The sequence below is a fragment of the Hypanus sabinus genome, chromosome 1 (assembly GCF_030144855.1).
Source record: "Hypanus sabinus isolate sHypSab1 chromosome 1, sHypSab1.hap1, whole genome shotgun sequence".
In the NCBI taxonomy this organism is placed as follows: domain Eukaryota; kingdom Metazoa; phylum Chordata; class Chondrichthyes; order Myliobatiformes; family Dasyatidae; genus Hypanus; species Hypanus sabinus.
This window is the reverse complement of record NC_082706.1, coordinates 209,240,337-209,266,857: the sequence shown is the minus strand read 5'-3', so window position 1 is coordinate 209,266,857 and position 26,521 is coordinate 209,240,337. Positions and strand designations below refer to the sequence as shown.

At 42.0% G+C, this 26,521-nt stretch overlaps 1 protein-coding gene across 7 annotated transcripts in view; it reads right to left on the bottom strand.

Annotated features, from left to right (window-relative positions):
- esrp1 (epithelial splicing regulatory protein 1) overlaps positions 1-26,521 on the bottom strand; it is a 123,667-nt gene that overhangs the window by 32,860 nt on the left and 64,286 nt on the right. For 4 of the 7 annotated variants that reach the window (XM_059984918.1, XM_059984941.1, XM_059984909.1 and 1 more), the window contains 2 exons: positions 16,419-16,637; positions 13,207-13,405 (listed from right to left, as the gene is read on the bottom strand). In XM_059984918.1, coding sequence (XP_059840901.1) covers positions 13,207-13,405; positions 16,419-16,637 — 418 coding nt within the window. Of the gene's footprint in view, positions 1-5,133; positions 5,212-13,206; positions 13,406-16,418; positions 16,638-26,521 lie in introns of all 7 variants that reach the window. The other 3 variants (XR_009514842.1, XM_059984926.1, XM_059984954.1) reach the window with 3 other exon arrangements.

Below are 26,521 nucleotides of genomic sequence, written 5' to 3'. Positions count from 1 at the left end.
TTTGTGTGTGCTGTTGTTACAACTGTGATGTGGGTTTCAATATGCAAATAGATCAGAAAAACTAGGTTGGTGCTGATTTATCCCAAGAGAGAGAATTTGTAGAATTCCTATGAGATGGGTTTTTAGAGCAGCATGTGATTGAGCCCACTAGGGGATCAGATAGTCTGGATGGGGTGTTGTTCAATGAACTGAATTTGATTAGGGAGCTTAAGGTAAAGGAACCCATAGGAGACAGTGATCATAATATGATAAAATTCACCCTGCAATTTGAAAGAGAGAAGCTAAAGTCAGAAGTATCAGTATTACAGTGGAGTAAAGGGAATTACAGAGGTATGAGAGAGGAGCTAAGCAAAGTTTTTTAGAAGGAAACATGAGCAGGGATGACAGCAAAGAAGCAATGGCTGGAGTTCTGGGAGCAATTCGGAAGGTGCAGGGTAGATACAACCCAAAGAAGAAGTATTCTAAAGGCAAGGTGACACAACCATGGCTAAGAAGGGAAGTAAAAGCCAACGTAAAAACAAAAGAGAGGACACATAATAGAGAAACAATCGGTGGGAGGTTAAAGGACTTGGAAGCGTTTAAAAACCATCAGGAGGCAACTAAAAAAGCCATAGGAAGGGAAAAGATGAAATATGAAGGTAAGCTAGCCAATAATATCAAAGAGGATACCAGAAGTTTTTTTTTCAGATATATGAACAGAAAAAGAGAGGCAAGAGAAGATATCGAACTGCTGGAAGATGATACTGGAGGAGTGGTGATGGGTGTCCTTAATGATAGATACCTTCTTTTTGAGGCATCACCTTTTGAACATGTCCTGGATACTGGGGAGAATAGTGCCCATGGTGGAGCTTACTGAGTTCACAACTTTCTGAAACATCTTTCAATCCTGTGCAGTAGCCCCCGCCTGCATACTACACAATGATGCAGGCAGTTGGAAAGCTCCCCACGGTACATCTTTAGAAATCTGCGAGTGTCTTTAGTGACATAACAAATCACCTCAAACTCCTAATGAGATATAGCTGCTATTATTCCTTCTTTTGAACTGCATTGATATGTTGGGCCCAGGATAGATCCTCAGAGATGTTGACACCCAGGAACTTGAAATTGCTTGGTCTCTCCATTTCTGATCCCTTGATGAGGACTGGTGTGTGTCCCTCATTTCACACTCTCTGAAGTCCCCAATCAGTTCTTATTGATGTTGAATGCAAAGTTGTCATTGTGACTCCACTCAACTAGCTGAAATATCTCACTCCTGTACACACAAGGGTTCTCAAATTGCAAATGTCACGCCACTTTTCAAAATGGAGAGAGGCAAAAGAAAGGAGATTATAGGCCAGTTACCCTGACCTCAGTGGTCGCAAAAATGTTGGAGTCGATTGTTAAGGATGTGGTTTTGGAGTACTAGGAGGTATTTGTTAAAAAGGCCATAGTGAGCATGGTTTTTTCAAGTGTAAATCCTGCCTGACAAATCTACTGAAATCCTTTGAGGAGGTAACAGACAGAATAGATAGAGGAGAATCGGTTGATGTTGTGTACTTGGATTTTAGGAAGGCTTCTAACAAGGTGACACACATGAGGCTGCTGAACAAGATAAGAGCCCATGGTATTACAGAAAAGATTCTAGCATGGATAAAGCAGTGGCTGATTGGCAGGAGCAAAGAGAGGGAATAAAGGCGGGCTTTACTGATTGGCTGTTAGTGACTAGTGGTGTTCCACAAGAGTCGGTATTGGGACAGCTTCTTTTTGTGTTGTATGTCAATAATTTGGATGACAGAATTGATGGCTTTGTGGCCAAGTTTGCAAACAATACAAAGCTAGGTGGGGGGCAGTTAGCATTAAGGAAGCAGGGTGGCTGCAGAAGGACTTGGACAGATTAGGAGAATGGACAAAGGAGTAGCAGATGGAAGGCAGCAATGGAAAGTTTATAGCCATGCACTTTGGTAAATGGTATAAAAGGGGTATAAAATGGTATATTTACTAAATGGGGAGAATATTCAAAAATCTGAGGTGCAAAGAAACTTGGGAGTCCACATCCATGAACCCCTAGAGGTTAACTTGTAGGTTGAGTTGGTAGTGAGGAAAACAAATGCAAAGTTAGCATTCATTTTGAGAGGATGAATGGCATCTCATTGAAACCAATTGAATGTTGAAAGGCCTAGATAGAGTGGATCTGGAGAGGATGTTTCCTGCAGTGGGGGAGTGTAGAACCAGAGGGCACAACTTCAGAAAAGAGAGACATCAATTTAGCATGGAGATGAGGAGGAATTCCCTTAGCCAGAGTGTAGTGAATCTATGGAAATTGTTGCTTCTGGCAGCTGTGGAGGCCAGGTTATGGAGTGGGTTTTTTTTTGGAAGAAGCGTACGTGAGTTTATTTACCATTCAGAAATCTGATGGCAGAGGGCAAGAAACTGCTCCTAAACAGTTGAGTGTGTGTCTTCAGGCTCCTATACCTCTTCTTTGATGGTAGCAATGGGAAGAGGACATATTCAGGGTGATGGGAGTCCTTAATGATGGATGCTGCCTCTTTGAGGCATAACCTTTTGAAGATGTCCTCCATGTTAAGGAGGCTAGAAGCCATTATGGAGTTGGCTGAGTTTCTGCAGCTTTTTTCGATCCTGTGCAGTGACCCCTCCATCGCAGATGGTGATGCAACCAGTTAGAATGCTCTCCAAGGTACATCTTTACCGACATACCGAATCTTCTCAATCTACTAATGAAGTACAGCAGCTGTCTTGCCTTCTTTGTAATTGCATCAATATGTTGGAGCCAGGATAGATGTTCAGAGCTGTTGTCAACCAGGAACTTGAAACTGCTCTCCCTTTCCACTGCTGACCTCTCAATGAGGACTAGTTTGTGTTCCCTTGATGTCCCCTTCCTGAAGTCCACAATCATTTCCTTGCTCTTATAGACATCAAGTGTAATATGAATGGATGTGAAAGCACATAGAAACATAGAAACCTGACAGCACAATACGGGCCCTTCGGCCCACAAAATTGTGCCGAACATGTCCCTACCTTAGAAATTACTAGGCTTACCCATAGCCGTCTGATTTTCTAAGCTCCATGTACCTATCCAAAAGTCTCTTAACAGACCCTATCATATCCGCCTCCACCACCGTTACCGGCAGCCCATTCCATGCACTCACCACTCTCTGAGTAAAAAACTTACCCCTGACATTTCCTCTGTACCTACTCCCCAGCACCTTAAACCTGTGTCCTCTTGTGGCAGCCATTTCAGCCCTGGGTAAAAGCCCCTGACTATCCACACAATCAATGCTTCTCATCATCCTTTACACCTCTAACAGGTCACCTCTCATCCTCCGTCTTTCCAAGGAGAAAAGGCCGAGTTCACTCAACCTACTCTCATAAGGCATGCTCCCCAATCCAGGCAACATCCTTGTAAATCTCCTCTGCACCCTTTCTATGGTTTCCACATACTTCCTGTAGTGAGGCGACCAGAAATGAGCACAGTACTCCATGTGGGGTCTGACCATGGTCCTGTATAGCTGCAACATTACTTCTCGGCTCCTAAATTCGATTCCATGATTGATGAAGGGTAATACACCATACGCCTTCTTAACCACAGAGTCAATGTGTACAACTGCTTTGAGCATCTTATGGACTCGGACCCCAAGATCCCTCTGATCCTCCACACTGCCAAGAGTCTTACCATTAATATTATTTTCTGCCATCATATTTGACCTACCAAAATGAACCACCTCACACTTACCTGGGTTGAACTCCATCTGCCACTTCTCAGCCCAGTTTTGCATTCTATCAATGGCCCGCCGTAACCTCTGACAGCCATCCACACTATCCACAACACCTCCAACCTTTGTGTCATCAGCCATCTCTCCACTTTCTCATCCAGGTCATTTATAAAAATGACAAAGAGTAAGGGTCCCAGAAGAGATCCTTGAGCACACCACTGTTCACCGATCTCCATGCAGAATGTGACCTGTCTACAACCACTCTTGGTCTTCTGTGGGCAAGTCAGTTCTGGATTCACAGAGCAATGTCCCCTTGGATCCCATGCCTCCTTACTTTCTCAATAAGTCTTGTATGGGGTATCATATCAAATGCCTTGCTGAAATTCATATACACTACATCTATATCTCTACCTTCATCAATGTGTTTAGTCACACCCTCAAAAAATATGGCTTTTAGGAGAATTATTTTTCTGGAACTTACATTCATTAAGTGTATAATTCTGCATTACAGACCTTAATGAACTTATGTCCAGTAAGTGTATAATTCTGTATTACAGGTTTTTTTTCCTGTTTCTGAGCCATGACAAAACACAATTGTCTCTGTTTAGTCTGAATTTAAATTTAACCACAGACTTAAAGTCTTCATCAGTTTCTGTTACTGATCTCAAGTCTATTGTGCAATCTCAATCTCTTACAGCGGGTGAAATGACAAGGTCTGAATCTCTGCAAGTCGATCAATCAAGGTCAATTGAAGTACATTTATTAACAACGATAATGGGGTGTATGTGGTGTCCAGGAAGGGACCCATGGGATGTACACAGTAGCACCTCTGGTGAAGGGGTGTGTCATGTCCACTCTGGAGCAGCTCACTCACCATTGGACACCTCCAGACACTCAGCTCTCACTGTGGCTCCAAGTAGCTGTTTGCTTACAACCACGGCCACACCCTGGTACACTGCTCCGACAGGAGGGCTAAACTAGGCGAGAGTAGCTGGCAGCCTCATACCCTGATGAGGTAAGGACAAGCCTGCCCTAGCACGCGAAATGTGATGACTATTCATACCACTAACTTGTACTTCTGAGGTCGAGGGAGTGGAACTCAAAGTTCAAAGTAATTTATTATCAAAGGACATAAATGTCACCATATGCTACCATGAGGTTCATTTTCTTTTGCAGACAGTTTTCAGTAAGGACACGGATATACAACAGAATAATTGAAAAAAAACTACACAAAAAGATGAACAAACCACGAATGTGCAAAAGAAGGCAAACTGTGCCAATGGAAAAGAAACAAATAATCATAAGCAAATAGGAAATAGCCCTTCCAAATGCACATAAATTACAGAAATCAGTAAGTGAAAAACACCAGAAATATGCTGAATTACAAGAGGAAATTGAAAGATTATGGAACATGGACACTAACACAAGCAAGTCTGCAGATGCTGGAAATCCAGATCAACTCACACAAAATACTGGAGGAACTCAGCAGGTCAGGCAGCATCTATGGAGAGGAATAAAGAGTTAATGTTTCAGGGGGCTGATCATCCAAGGGTATACAGTGTATCACAAAGATAGGTTAGTAGGCAGAGAGGGTGGTGTGGCTCTGTGTATAAGAAATAATATTAAATCATTAGAAAGAGATGACATAGGACTGGATGGTGTAGAAACCATAAGACCATAAGACAAAGGAGCAGAAGTCAGCCATTCTGCCCATCGAGTCTGCTCCACCATTTTATCATGAGCTGATCCATTCTCCCACTTAGTCTCACTCCCCCCACCTTCTCATCATAACCTTTGATACTCAGATACCTACTCAGATACCTATCAATCTCTGCCTTAAATACACCCAATGACTTGGCCTCCACTGCTGCCTGTGGCAACAAATTCCACAGATTCACCACCCTCTCGCATCTCTGTTCTGAATAAGCGCCCCGCAATCCTCAAGTCATGTCCTCTCATACTAGACTCCTCCACCATGGGAAACAGCTTTGCTACATCCACTCTGTCCATGTCTTTCAACATCGGAAATGTTTCTATGAGGTCCTCCTTCATTCTTATAAACTCCAAGGAGTACAGTCCAAGAGCGGTCAAACATTCCTCATATGTTAACCCTCTCATTCCCGGAATCATTCTAGTGAATCTTCTCTGAACCCTCTCCAATGTCAGCACATCCTTTCTTTAATAAGGAGCCCAAAACTGCACACAGTACTCCAAGTGAGGTCTTATCAGTGCCTTATAGAGCCTCAACATCACATCCCTGCTCCTATACTCTATTCCTCTAGAAATTAATGCCAACATTGTATTCGCCTTCTTCACCACCAACTCAACCTGGAGGTTAACCTTAAGGGTATCCTGCACGAGGACTCCCAAGTCCTGTTGCATCTCAGAACTCTGAATTCTCTCTCCACTTAAATAATAATCTAACTGCTTATTTCTTCTACCAAACCATACACTTTCCAACATTGTATTTCATTTACCATTTCTTTGCCCATTCTCCCAATCAATCCAAGTCTCTCTGCAGACTCTCTGTTTCCTCAGCACTACCGGCCCCTCCACCTATATTTATATCATCAGCAAACTTAGCCTCAAAGCCATCTATTCCATAATACAAATCGTTGATATACAACGTAAAAAGAAGCGGCCCCAACAAGGACTCCTGTGGAACACCACTGGTAACCGGCAGCCAACCAGAATGGGATCCCTTTATTCCCACTCAGTTTCCTGTCAATCAGCCAACGCTCTATCCACGTATGTAACTTCCATGTAATTCCATGGGCTCTTATCTTGTTTAGCAGCCTCATGTGCAGCACCTTGTCAAAGGCCTTCTGAAAATCCAACTACACAACATCCACTGCATCTCCCTTTTATAGCCCACTTGTAATTTTCTCAAAAAATTGTAATAGGTTTGTCAGGCAGGATTTTCTTTTAAGGAAACCATGCTGAGTTCTGCCTATCTTGTCTTATGCCTCCAGGTACTCGGTAACCTCATCCTTGACAATCGACTCCAACAACTTCCCAACCACCAATGTCAAGCTAACAGGTCTATAATTTCCTTTTTGCTTCCTTGCCCCCTTCTTAAATAGCACAGTGACATTTGCAATCTTCCAGTCCTCCGGAACCAGGCCAGAATCTATCGACTTTTGAAAGATCATTGCTAATGCCTCCGCAATCTCCACTGCTACTTCCCTCAGAACACGAGGGTGCATTCCATCTGGTCCAGGAGATTTGTCTACCCTTAGACTATTCAGCTTCCTGAGTACTTTCTCTGTCGTAATTGTGACTGCGCACACTTCTCTTCCCTGACACTCTTGCATATCCGGTATATTGCTGATGTCTTCCACAGTGAAGACTGATGCAAAATACTTGATCAGTTCCTCCACCATCTCCTTATCTCCCATTACAATTTCTCCAGCGTCATTTTCTATCGGTGCTATATCTACTCTCACCTGTCTTTTACTCTTTATATACTTGAAAAAGCTTTTAGTATCCTCTTTGATATTATTTGCTAGCTTCCTTTCACAGTTCACCTTTTCCCTCTTAATGACCTTCTTAGTTTCCTTTTGTAAGCTTTCAAAAACTTCCCAGTCCTCTGTTTTCCCACTAATTTTTGCTTCCTTGTATGCCCTCTGCTTTGCTTTTACTTTGGCTTTGACTTCTCTTGTCAGCCACGGTTGCATCCTTTTTCCATTTGAAAATTTCTTCTTTTTTGGAATATATCTGTCTTGCACCTTCCTCACTTCTCGCATAAACTCCAGCCACTGCCGCTCTGCCGTCCTTCCGCTAGTGTCCCTTTCCAGTCAACCTTGGCCAGTTCCTTTCTCATGCCACTGTAATTTCCTTTACTCCACTGAAATACCGACACATCGGATTTCGGCTTCTCTTTTTCAAATTTCACAGTGAACTCAATCATGTTATGATCACTGTCTCCTGAAGGTTCCTTCACCTCAATCTCTCTAATCACCTATGGTTCATTACACAATGCCCAATCCAGTACAGCCAATCCTCTAGTGGGCTCAACAACAAGCTGTTCTAAAAAGCTATCTCGTAGACATCCTACAAATTCTCTCTCGAGATCCAGTGCAGACCAGATTTTCCCAATCCACTCACGTGTTAAAATCCCTCACAATTATCATAACACTGCCATTCTGGCAAGCCTTTTCTATTTTCTGTTGTAATTTGTAGTCCACATCACTGCAGCTGTTAGGAGGCCTGTATATAACTGCCATCAGGGTCCTTTTACCCCAGCAATTTCTTAGCTCAACCCATAAAGATTCGGCACCTTCTGATCCTATGCCACCTCTTTCTAATGATTTAATATAATTTCTTACCAATAAAGCCACGCCACCCCCTCTGCCTACCTGCCTATCCTTCTGATACACTGTGTATCCTTGGACGTTCAGCTCCCAGAGACATGAATCCTTTAGCCACGTCTCAGTGATGGACACAATATCATACCTGCCAATCTGTAGCTGTACGACAAGATCATCCACCTTATTCATTATGCTGCATGCATTTAAGTATAACACCTTAAGTCCAGTATTTGGTACTTTTTGCTTTGATTGCAGTGCAACATTATTGCACTGCAACTCAACCCAATGGCTGCAAATTTGCCCCATCACCTGCCTGTCCTTCCTGACATCCTTACTGCTCACTACCTTAGATCTATTTCTGTTTTCCCCCTCCTCTGCTCTATCATTCCAGTTCCCATCCCCCTGTCAAATTAGTTTAAACCCTCCCTAACAACTCTATTAAACCTTCCCGCCAGGATATTGGTCTCCTTCGGGTTCAGGTGTAACCCGTCCTTTTTGAACAGGTCATACCTCCCCCAGAAGAGATCCCAATGATCCAAGAATCTGAAGCCCTGCTCCCTGCACCAGTCTCTCAGCCACACATTCATTGCCTGATCCTTCTATTCTTGCCCTCACTAGCACGTGGCACAGGTAGCAATCCTGAGATTACTACCCTGGAGGTCCTGCTTCTTAGCTTCCTTCCTAACTCCCAGAAATCTCTCTTCAGGACCTCCTCCCTTTTCCTATCTATGTCATTGGTACCAACATGTACCAAGTCAGCTGGCTGCTCGCCCTCTCCCTTCAGAATATTCTGGACCAGATCCGAGACATCCTGTACCCTGGCACCTGGGAGGCAACACACCATGCAGCTATCTCTATCAGGCTCACAGAATCTCCTGTCTGTTCCCCTGACTATGGAATCCACTATGACTACCGCATTCCTCTTCTCCCTCCTTCCCTCCTGCACAACAGCGCCAGGCTCAGTGCCAGAGAATTTGTAGAGTATCTAGGGATGGCTTTTAGAACAGCTTGTTGTTGAGCCCACTAGGGGAACGGCTGTGCTGGACTGGGTGTTGTGCGCTGATCCAGAAGTGATAAGAGAGCTCAAGGTTCTGGAACCCTTAGGGAACAGTGATCACAATATGATCGAGTTCGCATTGAAATTTGAGAGAGAAAAAGTAAAATCCAATGTGTCAGTATTTCAGTGGAATAATGGAAATGGCAATTACAATGGCAAGAGAGGGAAACTGGAAAGAGTTGACTGGAAAGGGACATTTGCAGGAAAGACAGCAGATCAGCAATTGCTGGAGCTTCTGTGAAAAATGAGGGGTGAAAGACAGATATATTCCAAATAAGAAGACATTTTCAAAGGGAAGGACACTACCATGACTGACAAGTGAAGTCAGAGCCAAAGTAAAAGCAAAAGAGAGGGCATACAAGGAAGCCAAAGCTAATGGAAAGATAGAGGAATGGGAAGCTTTTAAAAACTTGCAGAAGGAAACTAAAAAGGTCATTAGAAAGAAAAAGATGAATTATGAAAAGAAGCTGATGACTAATATCAAATAAAATACTAAAAGCTTTTTTAAGTATATAAAGGGTAAAAGAGAGTTGAGGGTAAATATAGAACCAATACAAAATGGTGCTGGAGATATTATAATGAAAGATGCAGAGATGGCGGAGGAACTGAATGCGTATTTTGCATCAGTCTTCACAGAGGAAGACGTGCATAGTATGCTGGACGTTCAAGAGTGTCAGGGAAGTGAAGTTTGTGCAGTGAAAATTACAACTGAGAACGTGCTCAGGAAGCTTAATGGTCTGAGGGTGGATAAATCTACTGGACCTGATGGAATGCACCTTTGGGTTCTGAAGGTAGTAGCTGAAGAGATTGTGGAGGCATTAACGATGATCTTTCAAGAATTGATAGATTCTCGCATTGTACTGGATGAATGGAAAATTGCAAATATTACTCTGCTATTTAAGAAGGGTAGGAGGCAGCAGAAGGGTAAACTATAGACTTGTTCGTCTGACATCAGTGGTTGGGAATTTGTTGGAATCGATTGTTAGGGATGAGATTACGGAGTACCTGGAGGCACATGACAAGATAGGCCAAAGTCAGCATTGTTTCCTGAAAGGAAAATCCTGCCTGACTTATCTACTGCAATTCTTTGAGAAAATTACAAGCAGGGTAGACAAAGGAGATGCAGTGGACATGGTGTACTTGGATTTTCACAAGGCCTTTGACAAGGCCGCTTGTGAGACTGCATAGCAAGATAAGAGCCCATGGAATTACAGGGAAGTTACTAGCGTGGGTGGAGCATTAGCTGGTAGGCAGAAGAGAGAGAGTGGGAATGAAGGGATCCTATTCTGGCTGGCTGCTGGTTACCAGCGGAGTTCCACAGCGGTCAGTGTTGGGACCACTGCTTTTTATGACGTATGTCAATGATTTGGACGATGGTATTAATGGCTTTGTGGCTAAATTTGCCAATGATACAAGATAGGTGGAGGAGCAGGCAGGGTCAAGGAAACACAGCCTGTAGTGAGACTTAGATGGTATAGGGGATTGGGCAAAGAGGTGGCAAATTAAGTGCAATGTTGGAAAGTGTATGGTCATGCACTTTGGTGGAAGAAGTAAACAGGCAGACTATTATTTAGATGGGGAGAAATTTAAAATGCAGAGATGCAAAGGGACTTGGGAGTCCTTGTGCAAGATGCCCTAAAGGTTAACCTCCAGGTTGAGTTGGTTGTGAAAAGGCAAAAGCAATTTTGGCATTCATTTCTAGAGGTATAGAATATAAGAGCAGGGATGTGATATTGAGGCTCTATAAGGCACTTGTGAGAACACACTTGGAGTATTGTGTGCAGTTTTGGGCTCCTTAATTTAGAAAGGATATCCTAACATTGGAGAGGGTTCAGAGAAGATTCACAAGAATGATTCCAGGAATAAAAGAGTTACCGTAGGAGGAAAGTCTGGCAGCTCTTGGGCTGTATTCCCTGAAGTTCAAGAGAATGAGGGGGGATCTCATAGTAACATTCCGAATGTTAAAAAGTCTGAACAGATTAGATATGGCAAAGTTATTTCCCATGGTAGGGGATTTTAGGACGAAAGGGCATGACTTCAGGATTGAAGGAAGTCCTTTTAGAACTGAGATGCGGGTGGTAAATCTATGGAATTCGTTGCCACAAGCAGCTGTGGAGGCCAAGTCATGGGGTGTATTTAAGGCAGAGATAGATAGATTCTTGATTAGCCAGGTTATCAAAGGGTATGGGGAGAAGGCAGGGGAGTGGGGATGACTGGAATAATTGGATCAGCCCATGATTGAATGGCAGAACAGGCTCGATGGGCCGAATGCCCTACTTCTGGTCCTATATCTTATGGTCTTATAGACCCTTCAGGACTGAGAAGGAAGGCTGGAAGATGCCAGAATAAAAAGGTGCAGGGTGGGGAAGGGGCAAGCTTGAAGATGATAGGTGAAGCCTCAAACACAAGAAAATCTGCAGATGCTGGAAATGCAAAGCAACTCAAGCAAAATACTGAGATTCCTCCAGCATTTTGTATTGGTCGGTGATGCACCATCAATAACTCTGAGACGTGGGTTAAGGTAGGCTTTTATTGGCTGGAAGAAAGCACAAGCAGCAAGTGACCACCACACGACATCCTGGAGACTGAGGAAGGGGCTGTGCCTCCAATTGCCTTTATACCGGGGTCTGTGAGAGGAGCCACAGGAGCAGTCAGCGGGGGGGGGGGGGGGGGGGGTGTCCAGACAGGTATAAATAGTTCACCACAGTAGGTGAAGGCTGGTGGGTAGGAAAGGTCAAGGGCTGGAGAGGAAAGAATTTGATAGGAGAGGAGTATGAACTATTGAGAAAGAGAAGGGGAAAGATCAGATTGGGGAATAGAGGAAGGGAGGGAATGGAATTTGTTTACCAGAAGGAGGAATTAATATTCATGCCATCAGCTCAGAGGCTACCCAAACAGAATATAAGGTGTTACTCTCCCACCCTGCAGTGAGGCTACAGACTGACATGCCAGAACAGGGATGGGAATTAAAATATTTGGCCACCAGAAAGGGTATACATTGTCCCAATAGTAATATCTACAACTGATATCATCTCCAAGTCACTACACAATAGCATCAAACAATCAGTAAATCCCCGGAAAGCCACAATGCTAAACACCACTAGAATAGTCTGAAAGTTCCGAGCAATTGAGAAGTGAGTGTGCTTGGCTATGCACATAACTCAAGTTCTACCAGCTTGAACTGAGAAAAAAAATACAAATAATAATGATGATAATAATAATAATAATAATAAATGTTGAGAACATTAGCTGTGGAGTCCTTGCAAGTGAGTCCATAGGTTGTGGGAACAGTTCAGTGATGGGGTGAGTGAAGTTGACTGATATTATCCACACTGATTCAATAGCCTGATGTTTGAGGGGTAATAACTGTTCCTGGATGTGGTGCTGTGGGTTATGAGGCTCCTGTACCTTCTTCCTGATGGTGGCAGTGAGAAGAGGTCGAGGTCCCTGATGATGGATGCTGGGACAGCACTCTGTATAGGTCTGCTCAAAGGTAGGGAAGGGAAGGCTTTTCCTGCCCCAGTGCAATGCCTTTCCACTTTAAAAACTCTCCTGCACAGGTTTCTTTGTAAATTTCTCCAAATCAAACAAATTCCACAAATCTGTCATTGCCAGGTACTTAGAAGATCATTCAAATCCACGTAAATCTTATAATATTAAAAATGTTTTCTGAAGTACAGAACCCATCCCAAATGTAAATCAAAGCCACTACAATCTAGACATCTCTCTCTCTCTCTCTCTCTCCCTCCCTCCCTCCCTCCCTCCCTCTTGAATAACTTTGCCATGGATGGTCCCAAGCCTGCCTGTGAAAGGAGGAGGGCTGGGCATGGATCTAGTAACCCCATTCATAAAACACAGAACTACAGAAACTGACAGAAGCTTCAAAGACCTCATCTCTGGGAGAGGAAGGATATTCACCCTGAAGATATATGAAGTCGTGTAGTGAAAGCTAAAACCACAGAACCAATCACCTTCCCGCCAAGAACAGAGGACTCTGCAGGTTGCTATCGGCGGCCTAGGCCCCAATGGTGTGATGAGCTTAAGAAGAAGACTTTTGAATCAGGGAATCCAAGATAAATCACCTCCCAGGACCCCGCATAGAGAACCATTTACAGGGACGCAAACTTACATGGTAACTTACATGGCGGAGGTGACAAGCCATTTCGAGTTAAAGTGCCACCCATTAACACAAAGTTCATTTCCTCAGCTGAACACTGGAATGCTTCAACATATCTGTCCTTCATTGTCCTTTTGTGACATTTCTGAGAGCTCAGGAACGCTCGATCTGACGTCTTCATCTGGATGAAGGCATCACCTGAAGGGCGGCCCTGCAAACAGCAAGATGCAACTTTCGAGGCATCGATCACAGATGATAGAACATCGCAACACGGTACAGAGTAACACACACAAAGTGCTGGAGGGACTCAGCAGGTCAGGCAATGAGCAAAGCGTTGATGTTTCAGGCCAACATCCAGCGTCAGACAGCACAGTGCAGGCCCTTCAGCCCACAATGGTGTGCTGACCTCTTAACCTATTCTAAGATCAACTTAATATTAACCTACTCTAAAATCAGTCTAACCCTTCCCTCCCACATAATCCTCTATTGTTCTATCATCCCAGTTAGTAGCTAAGAGTTATTAAATGCCACTAATGTATTTACCTTTATTACCACCCCTGGCATCGCATTTATTACTCTCACTGCTCACTGTGTGAAAAAACTTATGTCTGACATTCCCCCAAAACTTCCCTCCAACACTTTATAATTATCATCATTATTACATGCCATATCCAATGATGTGGGCAATCATGGTTTCATAACTATGATTGTTCTTGGCAAATTTTTCTACAGAATTGGTTAGCTATCACCTTTTTCTGGGCAATGTCTTTATGAGACAGGTGACACCAGCCGTTATCAATACTCTTCAGAGACTGTATGCCTGGTGTCAGTGGTCACATATGGTGTAAGTGGCACCAAATTTCTCAGTGTTCACCTGGCGGAGAATCTCACCTGGTCCCTCAACACTAGCTCCGTAGCAAAGAAAGCCCAGCAGCGTCTCTACTTTCTGTAAAGGCTGAGGAAAGTCCATCTCCCACCCGCACCCCCATCCTCATCACATTCTACAGGGGTCATATTGAGAGCATCCTGAGCAGCTGCATCACTGCCTGGTTCGGAAATTGCACCATCTCGGATCGCAAGACCCTGCAGCGGATAGTGAGGTCAGCTGTGAAGATCATCGGGGTCTCTCTTCCCGCCATCACAGACATTTGCACTATACGCTGCATCTGCAAAGCAAACAGCGTTATGAAGGACCCCACACACATTTCATACTAACTCTTCTCCCTCCTGCCATCTGGGAAAAGGCACTGAAATGTTCGGGCTCTCAGGACCAGACTATGTAATAGTTTCTTCCCCCAAGCTATCAGACTCCTCAATACCCAGAGCCTGGACTGACACCACCTTACTGCCCTCTACTGTGCCTATTGTCTTGTTTGTTATTTATTGTAATGCCTGCACTGTTTTGTGCACTTTATGCAGTCCTGAGTAGATCTGTGGTCTAGTGTAGTTTTTTTTTTGTTTTTTACGTAGTTCAGTCTAGTTTTTGTACTGTCATGTAACACCATGGTTTTGAAAAACGTTGTCTCATTTTTACTATGTACTGTACGTAGCAGTTATGGTTGAAATGACAATAAAAGTGACTTGACTTGACCTGACTTGACTCAATCTAGAACAGCTGCTCATACGACTATCCACCACCTGCTCCCATGACTTCACGTGATCCTGACTGGAGAGGCCTAAGCAGGCCCAAGAGTGACCTGCAGGTTAGTGGAAGGAAGGAGTCATAGAGGGCTACAGTAGAGAAACAGAGCCTTCAACCCAGATTGTCTTTCTGCCTAGGATCATCAATCTGAACTTGCACCAGCAACATCCAGAACCCTTCTATCCAAGCACCCATCCAAACTTCTCTGAATTCTTGGAACCATCTGCAGGAGACTCCCTGTTTATGACCAGATAGACAACAACGGAAGCAAAAAATGTGCCCTTGCCTTTAGTAACTGGGAAGTATAGCAAACACAAAATGCTGGAGACCATAAGACTATAAGACACAGGAGCAGAATTAGGCCAGTTGGCCTATCGAGTTTGCCTCACTGTTTTATCACGGCTGATTAATTATCCCTCTCAACCCCATTTTCCTGTCTTCTCTGTGTAACCTTTGACCCCTGATTAAACACAAAGCTGTCAACCTCCGCTTTACCATACCTAATAACTTGGCCTCCACAGCCGTCTGTGACAATGAATTCCACAGATTCACCACCTTCTGGCTAAGGAAATTTCTCCTCATCTCTGTATTCCTTGGCTGTGTCCTTTGGTCCTAGACTCACCCACCATTATAGGAAACACTCTCGCCATATATCCACTCTGAAGGGTTTTAGCCCAAAATGCTGACTGTACTTTTTCCCATGGATGTTGCCTGGCCTGCTGAGCTCCTGCAGCAGTTTGTGTGTGCCACTCTGTCTAGGTTTTCAATATTCAATAGGTTTCAATGAGATCCCCCCTCACTCTTGATAGAGCCATCAAGCGCTTCTCATATGTTAACCCTTTCATCCCCAGAATAATTCTCGTGAACCTCTTCTGGATCCTCACCGATGCCAGTACACCCTTTCTTCGATAAGGACCCAAAAACTGCTGACAATGCTCCAGCTTCATCAGGACCCGATGAAGGGTCTCAGTCCAAAACCTTGTGTGTTTACTACCCTCCATAGGTGCTGCCCGACCAGCGGAGTACCCCCAGCATTCCGTGTATGTTTCGCTGGATTACCAGCAACTGTTCAAGTATAGCAAAGTTTTTGTATAATTGTACAAAATATTCTATTTTATTTTATATCTAGCTCTGAATAGGCTCAACTCGTCCAACAAGCTGTATCACCCAGCAGCTTGCAGAGTACATATTGGCTCTAAGCTGGTTAAAATCTAAATTATGAGATGCTGGCAGTATCCTGCTTGGCACCATGCACTGGCACTGCACGTCACTCTGATCAGTCTATCACTACCCAGATGACTTCTCTCCAGGTCACTGTATGCAATTTGTTTATTCAGAGACGCAGCAACCCCCGATTTAACCCTAGCCAATTGCTGTTTATTTATACTTGCATTTACGCAGTTTGTTGTCTTCGGCACTCTGGCTGATCTTTCATTGATCCTGTTATAGTTATTATTCCCGCAGGAAAATGAATCTCTGTGTTGTCTATGGTGAGATTCATTATAGCGTACATATGTATTCTAATAATAAAATTTACTTAGAATTTTGAAATTACTTTATTTAATTTGATTTACTACTTCACCTGGTGATTCAATACCATGTGCACTCCTTGAGGTCGAATATCAGAGACAAATTCCCCCAGGAACTGCAGAATATCGTCAATTGTGGCAGCGTAGGGCAGGCCTCGTAAACGGACACAGTCACGAATACTTGCAGAAGGTACAAATGGTTGAGGTCTCACAGGAACGATAGGAGCAGGGACAACGGGAATCAGGGGTGTTGACCTGTACCTGTTAAGGACCTGTGTGGAATTCAAATAAGGAATATTTTGTGCTATCGATGTGGAAGGCAAAGTCAAGGCTGAGTTTATCATCACATGCATCGGTGAATAGATTCAAGATTCAAATAGTTTAATGTCATTTCCAGTACACAGTTGTAAAGGAGAATGAAATAATGGTTACTCCAGATCAGATGCAGCACAAAAAAAACACAATAATATAAAGAGCACATTATAATCATCACCATTATGAGCCGAGTCATACGACGTGGGCGATCACGGTCTTTCCATGACCATGATTGTTCTTGGTAAATGTTTCTACAGAAGTGGTTTGCCATTGCCTTCTGGGCAGTGTCTTTACAAGACGGGTGTCCCCAGCCATTATCAATACGCTTCAGAGATTGCCTGGAGATTAGGGACCGCATAACCAGGACTTGTGATATGCACCCGCTGCTCATACGGCCATCCACCACCTGATCCCATGTACTTCATGTGACCCTAATCGGGCGGGCACAGTAGGTGCTACACCTTGCCCAAGGGTGGCCTGCAGGCTGGCGGAGGAAAGGTGGAGATGCATCTCCACCCGCCCCACCCAAACAAACACAGTAATAATAAAAAACAAAATAAATATAAATACATACAATAAGTTATGTATTCAGATTAATAAAGTGATGCTAGGCACAGAAATGTCTGTACCTAAGGTGACTGACAGGAAGTAATAAAGTGGTAGTGGTTGGGATGTGATGGGGTGGGTTACTGGGTGGAGTTGTTGATCAGCTTTACTGCTTGGGGAAAATAACTGTTTTTGAGCCTGGTGGTCCTGGTGTGGATGCTACATAGCCTCCTCCCTGATGGGAGTGGGACAAACAGTCCATGAGTAAGGTGGGTGGAACCCTTCTTCATTTTGCTGGTTACATGATGTTACATAGAACATCACACTGCAGGCTCTGTGGTCCACGATGTTGTGCTAACCTTTTAACCTACTCCAAGGTCAATCTAACCCTTTCCTTCTAAATAGCCCTCCATTTTTCTATCATCCATGTGCCTATCTAAGGGTCTCTTAAATGTCCCTGATGTATTTGTCTCTACCACCAACCCTGGCAGCACGCCACAACTCTCGGTGTAACAAAAAGCCTGTCTTTGACATCCTCCCATATTTGTCTACACAAGAGGGTGCCATGGTAGCGTGGTGATTAGGGCAACACTATTATGGTTCAGAGCGTCAGAGTTCAGAGTTCAGTTCTGCTGTCCTCTGTAAGGAGTTTGTACGTTCTCTCCATGACCGCGTAGGTTTCCTCTGGGGGCTTGGATTTCCACCCCCAGTCCAAAGGCGTTACGGTTAGTAGGCTAATTGGTCATTGTAAATTGTCCTGTGAGTAGGCTAGGACTAAATCGGTGGAACAGCCAAACAGCAGTGGCTGGAGTTTCCAGGAGCAATGGCAGGCACGGGATAGATACATCCGAAAGATAAAGAAGTTTTCTAAAGGCTGGATGAGGCAACCATGGGTGACAAGGGAAGTCAAAGAGAGCTTAAAGCTAAAGAGAGGGCAAATAATATATAAAAAGATAATGGAAGGTTAGAGGTTTGGGTAGGTTTTAAAGAACATAAGGCAGCTATAAAAACCATAAAAAGTGAAAAGATGAAATATGAAGGTAGGTGTATACCAAAAGTTTTTTCAAAGTAGAGTAAAAGAGAGGTGAGAGTGGATATCAGACCACTGGAAAATGGCGCTCAAGAGGTAGTAATGGGGGAAAAAAAATGGCGGAAGAACAAAAGAAGTATTTTGCGTCTGACTTCACTGTGGAAGGCACTGGCAGTTTTCCAGAAATCTGAAGCATCAGGGGGTAGAAGTGAGTACAGTTGCTATTACTAAGGGGAAGGAAGCTGAAGAGCCTGAAGGTAGAAAAGTTCCCTGGACCAGATAGACTACATGCCGGGGTGCTGAAAGATGGAGCTGAAGAGATTGTGGAGGCATTAGTAATGCTCTTTCAAAAATCTAGCATGGATCTGGAACACAGGAAAACTGCAAATGCCACTCAATAGTTTAAGAAGGAAGAAAGGAAATTATAGGCCTGACTCTGGAGCCTGACGTTTAGATTTCAGGTACTTTGGCACATGATAAAATAGAGCTACGTCAGCATGGTTTCCTTAAGGAGAAACCTTACCTGACAAATTCGTTCAATTCTTTGAGGAAATAACAGGCAGGATAGACAAAGGAGAATCAGTAGGGTTGTATACCTGAATTTTCAGAAGGCCTTTGTCAAGATGCCACAAGTGAGGCTATTTGACAAGATAAGAGCCAATGGTATTATGGGAAAATTCTAGCAAGGGTAAAGCAATGGCTGATTGGCAGGAGGCAAAGAGTGGAAATAAAGGGAGCCTATTCTGGTTGGCTGCTGGTGATTAGTGGTATGCTGCAAGGGTCAGTATTGGGTCTGCTTCTTTTCACGTCATATGCTAATGATTTGGATGACAAAGTTGATAGCTTTGTGATCAAGTTCCCAGACAATACAAAGACAGGTGAAGGGGCAGGTAGCGTTGAGGAAGCAGAGTATCTGCAAAGGACTTGGAGAGATTGGGAAAATGGGCAAAGGAGTGGCAAATGGAATATAGTTTAAGGAAGTGTTTGGTCATACAATTTGGTAGAAGGAATAAAGGTATAGACTATTTTCTAAATGGGAAGAAAATTCAAAAATCAGAGGCACAAAGGGACTTGGGGGTCCATGTGCAGGATTCCTTAAGGGCTAATTTGCAGGTTGAGTGGTGAGAAAGGCAAATGCAATTCTAGCATTGATTTTGAGAGGACTAGGACATAAGAACAAGGATGTAATGCTGAGGCTTTTTAAGACAGTGATCAGACCATGCTTGGAGTTTTTGGCCCCCAATCTAACAGATGATGTGCTGGCATTGGAGAGGGTCCAGAGGAGGTTCACGAGAATGATTCTAGGAATGAAAGGGTTATTATATGAATAGTGTTTGCTGGCACTGGGCCTGTACTGACTGGAGTTTAGAAGAATGAAGGGAATCTTATTGAAACATTGAAAGGCCTTGATAGTGTGGATATGGAGAGAATGTTTCCTGTGGTGATGGAGTCAAGGAACTGAGGTCACAGCCACAGAATAGAAGGACTTCTACTTAGAGATGATTTGAAATTTCTTTAGCCAGAGGGTGGTGAATTTGTGGAATTCATTGCTACAGATGGCTGTGGAAGCCATGCCATTTAAAGCAGAGGTTGATAGATTCATGATTAGTCAGAGCATCAAAAGTTATGGAGAGAAGGCAGGAGAATGGGATTGAGAGGGATAATAAATCAGTCATGACGGAATGTAGGAGTGTGCATGGAATGACTGCTAGGAACATTTAAGAAATTCTCAGAAAGAGGGAATTTCCGGTAAGATGGCGATTGTTTAGCTGCTCCGAACTTTTGCTCTGTCATTCTCCCTATCTTTGCATTATATGTCTCCATTCTTAAACCTTAGTTAGGTATTTTATTAGGTCTCTTTTACTTGCCTGCGAACACATCTATCTTATAATGGCTACCAAAAGTAACTTCTACGGCTTTGCTGGCTGACATTCTCACTGCTTTGGAATAGCATCGACAAGATATTTTAAAGGAATTTAGAACTTCTTTCAAACAGCTTGATGTCAAATTGGCTCGGATCAATGCTAGAGTAGACGAACATGCTGAACATTTATCTCGCATCGACTCAACTTCTGAAGATTTAAAACGCCGTGTTCAATATCTTGAAACTCTCTGTTCCAGCCTAGAAGAGAAGAACAGTAAACTTTTTTCCAAAATGGTGGATCTTGAAAACCGGAGCAGACGTTGCAATCTACGAATTCTTGGTTTGCCAGAGGCCACCGAACAGGGCTCCCCCGTGAAATTTTTTTCCGATTTTCTCTGTGAGATTTTTTGGGAAATAATTTTTTCCGACTCCACCTGAGCTTGAAAGGGCACAAAGGATCTACGTTCCCCGTGCAATTCTGGGTTCCCGCCCACGGCCAGTAATTTTGTGCTTTCATCGATACCAGGTGAAAAACCGTTTGATTATGGAGGCACGCTGCAGAGGTACTTTTGCTTTTCAAAATTCAGTCATTCGTTTTGTGGAGGATTTTGCCCCCCAGGTTCTGAAGATGCGTGCTGAGTTTAAAGGTGTAACGAAAGTGCTTTTTGACCGTAGACTTAGACCCTCCCTTCGAAATCCAGCCGATCTCCGAGTTACGCTTACTACTGGAGAATATAAGTGGTTTAAATCAGTGAAGGAGGCTGAGGCATTTGTTGGAAGTCTTCCGGCCATCCCGTCTTCTTTGGAACCGGCCTGACCTTCTAAAATGGTAGATAATGGTAGATACCTCTTGTAGTAAAGCTATTTTTTCCGGACTCAGACTTTACTTGAATAACTCAGACATTATCTATTGAAACTCTAAGGGCTGTAGACAATCTCTCACTGGATTTGGTGCGTTTTTTCTAAATAGATAATCTAAGTTTAATGTTTCCCTGCGGACGTTTAGATTGTACTTGTGTAATCTATTTTATTCTTGTATAACTTTATCTATAGAGATCTACAATTGACTCAAACTTGTTTTGGAGGCTTGGAGTCTTTATTGAAGGCCTCCGTGTTGGTTGATTCATAGTTTAAGTTCTGCTTTTTTTTCTGTAAATGGTTGATAAGTACTCTCTTTGAATCTATAATTTCCCCCTTTTCTCCCTCCCTTTTTTTTTCCCTTTTAATCTTCTATAATTTTTCGCGGGTAGGTTAGTTTTGGTTTTCTGATTTTCTTTGTATTATGTTTTATACTTCTGTTGAAGTTGTTCCTATTTGTAATTATGTTTTCTAGTGCATAAACTAGTTACCAGTTGCTATAGTATTTATACGGAACTGTTGTTAACGACACAGAACTGGAAGTCATATTTGGGTTAATTTTTTTGGTAGAGATAGCTGCTTTTTTTGGTAGCCATCTAGTTTTGGGTTGCGAGGGTGGGGTGGATTCTCCAGTTCCAAAACTACTCACTGTTTCTTTTGCTTTCCTTTGTTACTCAGGACATATTTCTGTTTTGATTCTACGAATCTTTGTTTACATTTTTGTTCCCAGACTGTTATTGTACTGCTTGACTTTTTATATGCCTGCTGCCTTCTATGCACTAACAATTGATAATGGTTAATACACTTAAATTTGTGAGCTGGAATGTAAAGGGATTGAATCACCCTGTTAAAAGAAGGAAGATCTTCTCACATATTAAACAACTCAAAGCTGACATTGCTTTCCTTCAAGAAACTCATATTCGTTGTTTTGATAACTCCCGGCTTCTGTCAAAGTGGGCGGGTCAGCATTTTCATTCATCCTTTGCCGCCAAAGCTGGGGGGGGGGGGGTCTCCATCCTTATTAACTCAAATATTCCTTTTGAACTCCATAATAAGATATCTGATACAAATGGCTGTTTTATTATTGTTTCTGGTAAACTATATAATACTAAAGTTGTACTAGCAAACCTGTATCCTCCCAATTTTGATGATGTTAATTTTTTTGAACGTTTTTTCTCCACACTACCAGACTTAAACTCATACTCTCTTATACTGGGTGGTGATTTCAATTGTTGGTTAGATCCTAATTTGGATCGATCGTCCTCTGTTACTAGAGCATCTACTAAATCTGCCTTAGCTATTCAATCGTTTCTTTCTAAATTATGGTATCTCTGATATATGGCGTTTCCTTCATCCTACTGAGAGAGATTATTCTTTTTTTTCACATCTTCACCATACCTTTACTAGAATTGACTACTTCTTACTCGATAATCAACTCATTCCATTTGTCTATTCTTGTGATTATCAGAGTATACTGATTTCTGACCATGCCCCAATTACTCTGACTTTAAATTTTCCTGGTCTCCCTCAGAGGAATAAACACTGGCGGTTTGATTTGACTTTATTATTGGATGATGATTTTCTAAAATTTATTAAGGATCAGATAACCTTTTACTTTAACACCAATACATCACCTGAAGTGTCATCCCAGATTGTCTGGGATGCCATGAAAGCATATTTGAGGGGTCAAATAATCTCCTATACAGCAAATCTTAATAGAAAGTCCTGTGCAGATCGATTAGACCTCATCAATCAGATTAAAGAATTGGATCAACTGTATGCTCAAACTAAGAACCCTGAACTATACAAGAAGCGTGTAGATCTTCAAACTAAATTTAATCTTCTGTCTACCCAACCTGTCAAACGCCAACTTCTTGAAAGTAAGAGTCGCTTTTACATTCATGGTGACAAATCTGGTAAATTTCTAGCCAATCAGCTGAGGCGTTCCAAAGCCAAACAACATATTACAAAGATCCAGAAGGAGAATGGAGACTTTACATCGGATCATTTAGAAATCAATGACGCATTTAAAAATTTCTATTCTCGACTTTATTCCTCTGAATCTTTGAATGACAATATCTCTGTTGATCATTTTTTAAATAATCTGAATATTCCTTCACTTTCATTTGATTCTAAAGCCAAACTTAATGCGCCTATATCATCAGAAGAAATATCTTTTGCAATTTCTGCATTGTCTTCAGGGAAATCCCCTGGACCTGATGGGTTCCCCGTAGAATTTTATAAATCATTCTCTTCACTTCTTTCTCCTCAGTTACTCTCAGTATTATCTGACTCGTTTAATTATGGCAAATTGCCACCCTCTTTTAATGAGGCATCTATTATTCTTTTATTAAAAAAGGGTAGAGACCCAACAGAGTGTTCCTCGTATAGGCCGACTTCTTTGCTTAATGTTGATGTTAAAATCTTGGCCAAAGTTTTGGCTTATAGATTAGAAACTGTTATTCCCTCTATTATTTCTGATGATCAAACTGATTTTATTAAAAACCATCTTCCTTTTTTTAACTTTCGGCATTTATTTAACATTTTATACTCACCTCCAACTGGGATTCCTGAATGTGTTATTTCCTTTGATGCGGAGAAAGCATTTGATCGTATAGAGTGGAACTACCTTTTTGCAGTTTTAGAAAAATTTGACTTCGGTCAAAGTTTTATCTCTTGGATCAAGTTGCTGTATTTGTGTCCTACTGCCTCTGTTTTAACTAATTTTCAGAAATCCCAGTTATTTAACCTCAAACGTGGCACCTGTCAGGGATGCCCTTTAAGTCCCTTTCTCTTTGATTTGGCTATAGAACCTTTGGCGATAGCATTTCAAAATTGTCCTGAATTGACCGGGATTTGGAGAGGGGGTGTTGAGCATAAAGTTTCTCTTTATGCTGATGACTTATTACTTTTTCTTTCAAATCCGTCTACATCCTTACCTCCAATGTTTTCACTTCTTGACCAGTTTAGCCAGTTCTCTGGATATAAACTTAATTTACATAAGAGCGAACTTTTCCCAATTAATAAAGCACAAGAATTGACATTTTGTGATCTCCCTTTTAAAGTAGTTCATAATCAATTTACTTATCTTGGGATTACAGTCACAAGGAAGTTTAAAGATCTCTTTCATGAAAATTTTGCCAATCTTTCATATACTATAAAACAGAGTCTGTTACAATGGTCACCTCTATCTATGTCTTTGGTAGGTCGTATTAATGTTGTTAAAATGTATGTTCTCCCTAAACTTTTATACTTATTTCAATCAATCCCAATTTTTATTCCCAAGTCTTTTTTTGATTCCTTAGACTCTATTATTTTGTCATATCTGTGGAAGCGCTCTAGAATTAATAAAGTCTATCTCCAAAAACCTAAAAAAGAGGGTGGCATGGCTTTACCTAACTTTCGGTTATATTATTGGGCAGCCAATATACGTTGTGCTACCTCTTGGTCTTTTTTCCATGGCCAACCCGAGTGCCCTAATTGGGTGGCAATGGAGTTGAGCTCCACTAAAGAATTATCTATCTCTGCACTTCTTGGCTCTGTACTCCCTAGTAGTTTATCCAGATTAATAGTTAATCCTCTTGTTAGACACACTTTGCATATATGGGCTCAGTTTAGGAAATTTTATGGTTTCCATGGTTTTTCCTCTTCTAGCCCCATCTTACATAATCACCTTTTTTTACTTACTATGTATGACTCAACATTCCAGGATTGGTATAGGAAGGGCATTAGACATTTTGAAGATCTTTTTATTGATAATCGCTTCGCTTCTTTTCAACAGCTCTCTGCTAAATTCAATCTGCCCAATGCTAATTTTTTTAGATATCTCCAAATTAGATACTTTATTATTCCTTTAATTCCTAACTTCCTTGAAATGCCTGAGAAAAATGTTATGGACTTATTTCTTTCTATTAATCCACTAGGTAAAGGTTTAATATCATTTATTCGTGATAAATTAGCAGCCTTACGACGTGCCCCTGTGGATAAAATTAAAATGGCATGGGAGCATGATTTAAATACCTCCTTATCTGATGAGACTTGGGACTCAATTCTCAAATCGGTTAATTCAACTTCTCTTTGTGCTCACCATTGCCTTTTACAGTTTAAGATTGTTCATAGAGCCTGTAAGTCTAAATCTAAATTATCTCGATTTTACCCTAACATTAGTCCGCTTTGTGATAAATGCAAAAGGGGCGAGGCCTCTCTCATTCATATGTACTGGTTTTGTCCTAGCTTGGAGAAATTTTGGAAAGATGTCTTCATAACGTTATCGTGTATTCTGAATCACCACCTAGAACCTAACCCTTTAATTGCTTTGTTCGGTTTCTGGGGTGAGACAGATTTACGTCTGAGTTCGACTAAGTGTCGAATATTATCTTTTGCCTCTCTCCTGGCTAGACGTTTAATCCTCCTTAGATGGAGAGATGTTGCCCCGCCCACACATGCTCAATGGCTTAACGATATTATGGCCTGCTTAGACCTTGAAAAAATTCATTATTCAGTTCTTAATTTGGATACAAAGTTCCATAAGGTCTGGGGACCTTTTATTGAGTACTTTCATAACCTTCCTCTTAACTAAGGTTTTTTTTCGGTCCCTTGCTTTCAGCTCCTTTTTTTTTGGTAGTAGACATTATTATCTTCTGTTGCTAAGTGTACTTACAGTTTGAATGTCCTGATTTATATTCTCTAGATTGTGTTGTGGTTGGTCTGGAGTTTTTTTTGTTGCGGGGCTTGGGGAGTATACTAAGTTTACATGACTTCAATTTGGGTGCTTTCTCAATTATCTTTCTTTGTATCATATTATTATTGTATATTTTTGCACTGTATCAATGTTCTTCATTTTGATCCGGGTTTTTTAATCTGTAGTTATATAGAAAATGTATAAAAAAACTAATTAAAAAAAAAAGAAATTCTCAGAAAGAAACATGGATGATATAAAAACTGAGGGCTACATGGGAAAGGTTAGATTGATCTTAGAGTAGGTTAAATTTCCGCACAACATCATGGGCTGAAGGGCCTGTATTGTGCTGCGCTGTTCCATGTTCTTTGTTCTACAAACAGTGAAAATCATTTTCCCAATTGTTAGTTTACCATGTTCATGAAGACATACAAATGTTCAAAGACAAACAATCTCACAAAGTATTGAAAGGAGCATGCACCTCAATAAACACAAAAGATTCTGTAGATGCTGAAAATCCAGAGCAACACATACAAAATGCCAGAGGAACTCAACAGGTCAGGGAGCATCGACAGAAGGGAATAAACAGTCAAAATGTTTCAGGCTGACACCCTTCATCAGCATCTATGGAGAGGGCTCTATGGAATTGATGTTCTGATGAAGGGTCTTGTCTCGACTGTGTATTCCATTCATAGACACTACCTGACCTGCTGAGTGCTCTAGCACTTTGTATCACCTTCAATAAGTAGCTTGTGGTGCTCCAAAGTATAATTAAAGAGAGCAGTACAGCATGAACCCTAACCGGGCTGTATGGGGTGTCTAGGGAGGGGTGTCATCTCTGGTGAAAAGGGCTTGTCATGTCCAT